Source organism: Orbicella franksi, chromosome 12, assembly GCF_964199315.1.
Source record: "Orbicella franksi chromosome 12, jaOrbFran1.1, whole genome shotgun sequence".
Classification (NCBI taxonomy): Eukaryota; Metazoa; Cnidaria; class Anthozoa; order Scleractinia; family Merulinidae; genus Orbicella; species Orbicella franksi.
The window spans coordinates 22,395,822-22,405,205 of NC_138156.1; the positions used below are offsets into that span (position 1 = coordinate 22,395,822).

Below are 9,384 nucleotides of genomic sequence, written 5' to 3' on the forward strand. Positions count from 1 at the left end.
TAAATTAAAAATAGCGCTGATTATATGAAGAATTTTTCCTAGCCTCGTCTCCCAATGAAGGTAATATAACGACTAAAATAAAATCCACTTTTTCTTTTTTGGTCTAATGACCCTTATCCTTAATTACTGAATTACTCAGACAATATATAAATATTTAAGTGCAGATTAGGTTTTTCTGTGTGGTCTTCAAAAAAAAAAACTGTATAAAAGGAAGTGTTTTTTTTGCGGGAAAGTAACACATCAAACTCGGTTACCCTGAGTGAAGATGGCTCGATTTCTGTGTGGAATCGGTATTTTTCTTCTTGCTGTTTCTACATCAATGCTATTAGTAAATGCTGAAGAGGAGAAGATTTTGTCCGACAAGGATTTAGAGATCAAAAATGATGAACCAGTTCTAGAAGACCAGGAACTATTAGATGATCTTTTAGCCGAGGCCGAAAACGGTAAGAGCTTGAACGTGCAGTACAAATACTTAGTTGTTGTGTGATTTTCTGTCTTAGTTTTCTGCTTAAAAGTCTTTTTTTTTTTTTATTGCTAATTTGACTTCATAAAAGAAACTGGAAAAAAGTGTTATATTATATTAATAGGCTAATACGCAGCTTTTAGTGTCAACAGCAATCGATCTGGTCCAAACCCGTAATTTATCCACATTATAAACTGCCTGATCCATTTTCACTCCTACCATCAGCTTATCTCTCGCCTTCTGTTGAATTCGTGCCAATTTTAGAGTCCTTTTCCTGTAAATACTGAACTGTTATAGGGTTTGCTGGGATTTGTTCTCCGTACTCTCGGTTATTTCAATTGTCTCCAGAAGGTTTGCTCTGTAAAAATATCGATTACACTGTGAGAGGAATAAGGCTCTGCTTAATTCTCAGGACCCAGCGAAGACAATGCAGTTGAAAATTCCCCCGATGAACGGATCGAAGACAGTTCTGACGAAGCAGATCTCTCACTAGAGGATGACAAAGGTGAGCATTTCTGAAACAATAATTGATTGCCTTAATTTGTAATTTAAACTCCATTCTTCAGTAATAATTCTTAATAAGCAAATTTGCGGTTAAGAGCTCTGTATTAAACAGTACCGGCTGCCCATTCACTTAATTCTATCATGTTAACGTTTTGTTCCCCCTAACTTATTCAGTACAGAATTTTCAATTCGTAAAGGAATAGAGAAAGTTATAACTAAAAATGTCAATTCTTAGGAACAAGCGAAGACAAAGTTGAAAGTTCCCCAGAAGAAAGCGAAGACAGTGCTGACGAAGATGACCTCTCATTCGAGGATAACGAAGGTAGAAAATTCTGAAACATTGCTTTTTGCATTCTTCATTTAAATTTCAACCACCTAAAAGCGAAGCATTGTTTCTTAAAAAATCAGCTTACGATGAAAGCAATATATTGAGCAATACTGATCATTGTTTTCGTTCACATACGTTTTCAATCCTAGACGTATAGTCGAATTAACAATTCCTAGAAAAATTGTATAAAAACATGCAGTTCTAACTAGCCATGTTATGCCTCTTAGGTTACAGCGAGGACGAAGACATTGAAAGTTCCCCAGAGGAAAGCGAAGAGAACGCTGGCGAGGAAGACCTCTCGTTTGAAGATAACGAAGGTATGAAATTCCGTGAAAAATTTACCTCGACATTCATTTAATTAATTTCACAAGGGATTGTATTAAATTAGAAAATCAGTTTACCATGTAACCGCACGCAGTACTGGTCCTTGACATCCGTATTTACAGTTTAGTTCCAAGCATGAATGTCGTAATTCTTGCTACTCACTGCCATAAACGTCTTCTGATTTGTTAATAAGAATTTAAGAGTACATCATTGCAATATACCAAAGTTGGCTATTTTCGATATTCTTACTACCTGGTTGCGACTTTTGAGGGTTGAGGAGTTTTTGAAGAGGAGCTACGAGAGAGTTTATTGTGATAATGATAAACTTTGAAAGAATTAAATATGAGAGATAAAAGTATGACGTCATTAAAAACCTTTTTCCACAAAACTTCTTGATGTTAAATTGCTGAAAAAAACACGTGTTAATCGGCGAAACTGCTGACCAACTGCCCATTCGTCATACGAGAAGCACAAGCTTATTATTGGCAATGAAACAGAGTAAATTTTCACCCTTTGGCCTAGATCCTTCGAAACAGTCAGCCGTATTGTTAACCTTGGTGAACGATATTCAGATCATCAAGTGACGAGATCCAGAATGATACTTATTCTATATAACTTGATACAACAAGTTCAGAATATGTGTACCCACGAACCTTGAGCCTAGAGCAAGCCGCCGTGAGCTTCCACTAATACACTTGATCGCTTGAGCCTACCACTGAGAATCGTGAACACCGTGACTTTTGTTATCCACGGTCATAAACAGAGCGCAGTATTATCTCTCCTCTCTTCCCGATAATTGGTGGCTTGATATAATCTAAAGGAAAGCTAAGAGTTTCCAACACTTATCCAGTTAGTCAGCGACGCGATTAAGACGCGATGCGACTGAGACGCGATTAATTAAAAATGCACAAAATATTGCACAACCAATCTAGTTCTTGGGTGTCTCTCTTTTATCGAGAGCGATGACGACATGATCTTGCTTTCCGTCGATCTGTACAATCTCGTTCCCAGTGTCCTCTCTCTACCTTTCGAGGTAGAGAGAGGACTCACAGAGGTTGGGAACTGCAGGCTTTGCATGTTCTTAAAAAATAAGCGAAAGAACGTCTTGTGACTTGTAACTGAGCTATCGTGTGAGCACTGTCGACGAAGTAGTCTGAAAGTTGCTACATCAGCAATGTTGCTTAACAACTGAACTGGTATGAACCACTGTAAACTAAATCTTTATGGACTTCTTTTCCGTAGAATACAGCCAAGATAACTTGGATGAAGATTCTCCTGAAGAAACTGAAGACAGCGCGGAGGAAGAAACCAATGAAGGTATATAGTGAATTCTGTAAAAGATTCTTCCTTTTTACCGCACAATTTATTCCGTTTGACGGATGAATAATGTCTTTCTATAACATCCTCTTTCATGTCTAGCCCGAGGGCGTTCAATTATTGGACAAGTAGTGTTTTATTTGACTCTAAACTGACAATTCCACTCGAGTTGTGGAAATGTTATTTCACAAATATTCATTTTCTCTCGAGACTTTCTTCAGTCACCCAAATGATGCTGCATCATATGTTGTAAAGCTTAGTTTATTGGTAAAGATTAAGAACAATGCGGTTACTTCGATTAATGCATGTCTTTAATATACAGGCTCCAAAAATCGGGGGAGCTGGCTCTTTAATTAATTAACAAGACAAACAAAAAAGGGAAACTAAATCTGGGTTTCAAGTATCAGTAATGTTTTGATTGATATTCAATTTTTTTTTTTTTTTCGATTTTGCAGAGTTTAGTGAAGATAACGAATATGATGATTCGCCCGAGGAAGATGAAGACAATGATGATGAAGAGACAAACATGCTGAATGACGAAGAAGGTCAGTAAAATCAATCGTGAGAGACACCATTTTTCATTTGGTTGGCCAATATTTGTTTTACATATGAGGAATCGATAAGTTGCGAAATCGGTAAAAAGTCAAATTTCCCGTAAGGTTAGTTGGATTCTGTGTTAAATATAATGGCTATTTTGAAAGTCTACCTCTAAGCAGGAATTTTGAAAGGGGCACATTTACTTTGTTACGTCTGGGTTAATTTGAAGTCTAAACGAATTGATTTCCACCCCCAGTCACAGTGGTCTTTAAAAGCTGCATACTTTCAGAAAGTTTAGAATAGTCTAGTTTTGAGACTTGAAATGAATGACGCTTCCAATTTTGCCACTAACATCTCCATCCTTGAATTGATTCTGTTTGGATCATCAGCAGTGTTACTTAGCAACTGAGTTGTTATGAATCTTTGCAAACTGAATCTTTGTGGACTTCCTTATCCGCAGAATACAGCCAAGATAACTTAGATGAAGATTCTCCTCAAGAAACTGAAGACAGCGCGGAGGAAGAAACCAATGAAGGTATATAGTGAATCTATAAAAGAATCTTCCTCTTTACTACACAATTTATCCCGTTTAAAGAGTAAATAATGTCTTTCTAAAACATCCTCTTTCATATCTAGCCAGGGCGTTCAATTATTAGAGAAGTAGTGTTTTATTTGACTCTGAACTGAGCATTCCACTCGAGTTGTGGAAATGTTACTTCACAAATATTCATTTTCTCTCGAGACTTTTTTCAGTCACCCAAATGATGCTGCACCATATGTTGTAAAACTAAGTTCATTAGTAAACAATAAGAACAATGCTGTTACCTCGATCAGTATATGTCTCGTATATACAGGCTCCAAAAATCGAGGGAGCTGGCTCTTTAATTAATTAATAAGACAAACAACAAAAAAGGAAAAATAAATCAGTGGGTTTCAAGTATTAGAAATTGATTTCATTTTTTTCAATTTTGCAGAGTTTAATGAAGATAGCGAATATGATGATTCGCCCGAGGAAGATGAAGACAATGATGATGAAGAGACAAACATGCTGAATGACGAAGAAGGTCAGTAAAATCACTTGTGAGAAGCACCTTTTTTCATTTGGTTGGCCAATATTTGTTTTAGATATGAGGAATCAGTTGCGAAATCGGAAAAGTCAAATTTCAAGTATGAGCAATGTTTTGATTGATATCCATTTTTTTTCAATTTTCCAGAGTTTAATGAAGATAATGAATATGTTGATTCGCCCGAGGAAGGTAAAGACAATGATAATGAAGAGACAAGCATGCTGAATAACGAAGAAGGTCAGTAAAATCAGTTGTGAGAGGCACCATGTTTCATTTGGTTGGCCAATATTTTCTTTAGATATGAGGAATCGATAAGTTGTGAAATCGGTAAAAAGTCAAATTTCCCGTAGAGTTAGTTAGATTCTGTTTCAAATATAATTGTTAATTTTCAAAGTGTAGTTCTAATCAGGAATTTTGAAAGGGGCACATTTACTTTGTTACGTCTGGGTTAATTTGGAGTCCAAACGAATTGCTTTCCACCCCCAGTCACAGTGGTCTTTAAAAGCTGCATACTTTCAGAAAGTTTAGAATAGTCTAGTTTTGAGACTTGAAATGAATGACACTTCCAATTTTGCCACTGATATCTCCATCCTTGAATTGTTTCCGTTTGCATCATTATAACTTCTTTAATTGTTGCTTTTATTAGTACGATATTTTGTCAACGTTTCCTTCAATTTGAAAGTGGCTTGTACATCGAAAAAAAATGACTTTATTTACCATGACATGTAGCATTTTCTAAAGCAAAAGTGCATTATCTCCTTCAATTCTTTCCATGATACAAGCAAAAATAACACGAGATCATTTTTCTCCTGTTGTAGATCCAAGCGACGCGAAAAGGTCTCGTATTTTTAACCCCAAATGTGGGCTTAAAATATATAACCGCAACAGTCAGCGGTGCTGTGTAGGAAAAGTCATCTACAACCCTTTACAACACACATGCTGTGGCGGACGCATCGTACCAAAGACACTTGCCTCAACCTTGTGTTTGAAACGTTCTCGTTGCGGCCAGTCCTTCTACAGTCGTAAAAGCCAAAAGTGTTGCTACAATCAACTAATTCCAGTGGGCGTCAAGTGTTCCAGGTTGCGCTGTGCAAACATCCATTATATTTCCCACCACCAACAATGTTGCAACGGCCGTGTAATTCCCAAGACTTCCCAGTGTATACCAGTGACGAAGCGATGTGGTAGGCTATCTTATGATCCACAGGGTCAGAAATGTTGCCGTGGTCAAATACTTCCAATCAAAGTTCCCTGCTCTAGTCGGCGTTGTAAAAACGTCGTCTACGTTTCTCACACTCACCAATGCTGTAACGGTCGAATCATTCCCAAGAGTGTTCCATGCAATCCATCTCCAGCAACAGCCCAATGTGGTGGCTTTTTCTTCAGCCGGCAGACCCACAGATGTTGCTTTGGTCAAATAGTGTCTCTCCAAGTGCCGTGTACCAGACTACCTTGTGGGCAAGCTTACTATGTCCCTCAAACCCAACGATGCTGCCATTCTCGCGTCATTCCCAGAGCAGTACCTTGCCCTCAATTTCCTTCTCCGTTCCAATGCGGTGCATTCTCGTATAATCCACAGACCCACAGATGTTGCTTCGGTCAAATAGTATCCCTCCAAGTTGGTTGTTCCAGACTGACATGTGGACAAGTGTTCTACGTTCCTCATACCCAGCAGTGCTGCAGTGGTCGAGTTATTCCCAAAAGTGTTCCATGCCACCCATTCCTGACACCTGCCTTGTGTGGTGGTTATCAATTCAATCTGCAAACCCACAGATGTTGCTTCAATCAAATAGTTGCTATCAACGTCCGTTGTACCAAACTGCCTTGTGGGCAAGCCTACTATGTGCCCCAAACTCAACAATGTTGCAACCGCCGTGTCATTCCTAGAGCTGTACCTTGTACCCCATTCCCTACTCCGTTCCGATGTGGTGCATTTTCCTACAATTCACAGACCCATAGATGTTGCTTTGGCCAAATAGTTTCCCTCCAAGCTCGTTGTACTAGACTGCATTGTGGGCAAGGCTATTACGTTCCTCAAACTCAACAATGCTGCAATTCTCAAGTCATTCCTCAGTCGATACCCTGCATTCCATTTCCGAAGCCCTTCCAATGCGGTGGCTTATCCTACAATCCACAGTCCCAAAGATGCTGCTTCAACCAAGTTGTACCCCTCCAATCTCCCTGTACCAGACTGCCTTGTGGACAAGGCTTCTACGTTCCTCATGCCCAACAATGCTGCAACAATCGAGTCCTTCCCAGAACCGTTCCTTGTACTCCATTTCCGACGCCGCTCCAATGTGGTCTCTTTTCTTATAATTCACAGACGCACAGATGCTGCTTTGGCCAGATAATATCTATCAACGTGCCGTGTATCAGACTGCCTTGTGGACGAGGCTATTATGTTCCTCAAACCCAAAAATGTTGCCATTCTCGTGTCATTCCAAGAGCTGTACCTTGCACTTCATTTCCCACTCCGTTCCGATGTAGTACCTTCTCTTATAATCCACAGACCCACAGATGTTGCTTCGGTCAAATAGTACCCCTCCAAGTTGGTTGTTCTAGACTACCATGTGGACAAGTGTTCTACGTTCCTCATACCCAACAATGCTGCAATGCCCGAGTCATTCCCAAGAGTGTTCCGTGCCATCCATTTCCAATACCAGCCTTGTGTGGTGGCTATCATTACAATCTGCAAACCCACAGATGCTGCTTTAACCAAATAGTTGTTATCAACGTCCGTTGTACCAAACTGCCTTGTGGGCAAGCCTACTATGTACCCCAAACTCAACAATGTTGCAACCGCCGTGTCATTCCTAGAGCTGTACCTTGTACTCCATTCCCTACTCCGTTCCGATGTGGTGCATTTTCCTATAATCCACAGACCCATAGATGTTGCTTTGGCCAAATAGTTTCCCTCCAAGCTCGTTGTACTAGACTGCATTGTGGGCAAGGCTATTACGTTCCTCAAACTCAACAATGCTGCAATTCTCGAGTCATTCCTCGGACGATACCCTGCATTCGACCACCGACGCCCTTCCAATGCGGTGGCTTATCCTATAATTCACAGACCCACAGATGCTGCTACAATCAAGTTGTACCTCTCCAATCTCCTTGTACCAGACTGCCTTGTGGACAAGCCTTCTACGTTCCTCATACCCAACAATGCTGCAACAATCGGGTACTTCCAAGAGGCGTACCTTGCACTCCATTTCCGACGCCGCTCCAGTGTGGTGCCTTTTCATATAATCCACAGTCCCATAGGTGCTGCTTTGGCCACATAGTGTCCATCCAAGTTCTCTGTACCAGACTGCCTTGTGGACAAGCCTATTACGTTCCTCAAACACAACAATGCTGCAACTCTCGAGTCATTCCTAAAACGGTACCTTGCACTCCATTCCCGACAAAGTTCCGATGTGGTGGCTTTTCGTATAATCCACGGACCCACCGTTGTTGCATGGGTCAAATAGTATCCATCCAAGTCCATTGTACCAAACTCCCTTGTGGACAAGCCTATTACGTACCTCACACTCAACAGTGCTGCAACTCTCGAGTCATTCCCAAAGTGGTGCCTTGTCAACCTAATCCCAACCCTCTGGCTTGTGGCAATACCATCATCAATCCTTCTGTCCAGCAGTGTTGTCATGGTACCACTGTGGCGCCTTTGAGGTCAACTTGCGTGAAGTGTGGCACTTCATATTTCATTCCCTTTGGGTATCGATGCTGCAACAGCCGAATTCGTCCTTCGTCCTTCCACTGTCCTGTGCCTCTTCCCTTGCGATAGAGAAGGGATCCTGAACCCTATTAACTTAGAATTTTTGCCAAATAATTAAGTTTGAAAAAGTTTTAGGATAAGAACGAAAAGACAAGCAGAAAATCATTGTATAAGTAAATATTAATTGCCTTTGATACAAACGCTTGGGTGAATTGCTGACTTGTTACTGATCTGGATCATATGAGTTATGTAAAGTAAACAGATGCAATCTCTGTGACATTTCTGAATTAGAAAGTAAACATGAACTATAATTCAAGCTCATAAGACTCTCACAAAGCAAGCTGAGAAAGGTTTTAATCAATATTCAGATTATCACAAATGAAGTATCACTGGCACAAAACTAGAGTAACAAAAACAATTAAGTTTAGCTGTAGTTCTCCACGTCCGAAGGAATCTTTTCGGTTGTAGATGTTCACGTTGAAAGTAGCTCTTTCTTTAAGGGAACATGTGTTTACGCTGTATCTTATCCGATGGGCAATGCTTTTGGAGGGCTGAAAAAAGCGCGAAAACTAATACAGAATTTAATCATTGTCACTTTAGGAAAATCATGAATGTAACTGTCATCAGTAAGAAGTAATACTATTTCTTTATGTAGACAAGATACTATGATCTAGATCGAAGTCTCTTGCTGGAAGTTATTAGACTTTGCAGTCGACTACATCTTCTGTTGGTGAAGTAAGTGAGATGATTAATAAAGAATTTTTCTGGAACAAGCTGTTGAAATCTCTTTGCTGCGAGTCTCCTCAGATGAAAATGAGCCCTATACTCTACATTCTCTACAGGCCTTGACATCAGAAATAACCAGTCAGCCTGTGCTCCTAGCGCTGGCAAGAGAGCCTGGTTGCAGGCTACATCAGAATCAGTTCACTGTAAATTCCAAAAATTTCAATACTGTAGAAATCCTGTTCGTCATATAGAGCCTTAATGAGGTTAACCGTTAACTGTAACAACCCAAGGCAAAAAATTTAGCAGTTAGGCGTAAAAATTGAAAAACTTTAACCGTTAGTCGTAAAAATGCTAACCGCAAAAACAATTTAGCCAAGAATGTGAAGTTTTCTTGATCTCTTGTCGG

At 39.9% G+C, this 9,384-nt stretch overlaps 1 protein-coding gene across 3 annotated transcripts; it reads left to right on the top strand.

The window, feature by feature from the left end:
* Positions 1–251: 251 nt before the first annotated feature.
* LOC145463449 (uncharacterized) lies at positions 252–9,177 on the top strand. Of its 3 annotated transcripts, XM_081447203.1 has the most exons (10): positions 252–443; positions 876–968; positions 1,203–1,289; positions 1,523–1,612; positions 2,862–2,936; positions 3,392–3,481; positions 3,934–4,008; positions 4,448–4,537; positions 4,688–4,777; positions 5,359–9,177. In XM_081447203.1, exons 1-10 carry the CDS (start codon positions 266–268, stop codon positions 8,319–8,321), a joined length of 3,831 nt encoding a protein of 1,276 aa, XP_081303329.1. In that variant the 5' UTR covers positions 252–265; the 3' UTR covers positions 8,322–9,177. The 3 variants fall into 3 exon arrangements, with proteins under 3 accessions (XP_081303329.1, XP_081303331.1, XP_081303330.1); XM_081447205.1 differs by lacking the exon at positions 4,688–4,777; XM_081447204.1 differs by lacking the exon at positions 3,934–4,008.
* Positions 9,178–9,384: the final 207 nt, after the last annotated feature.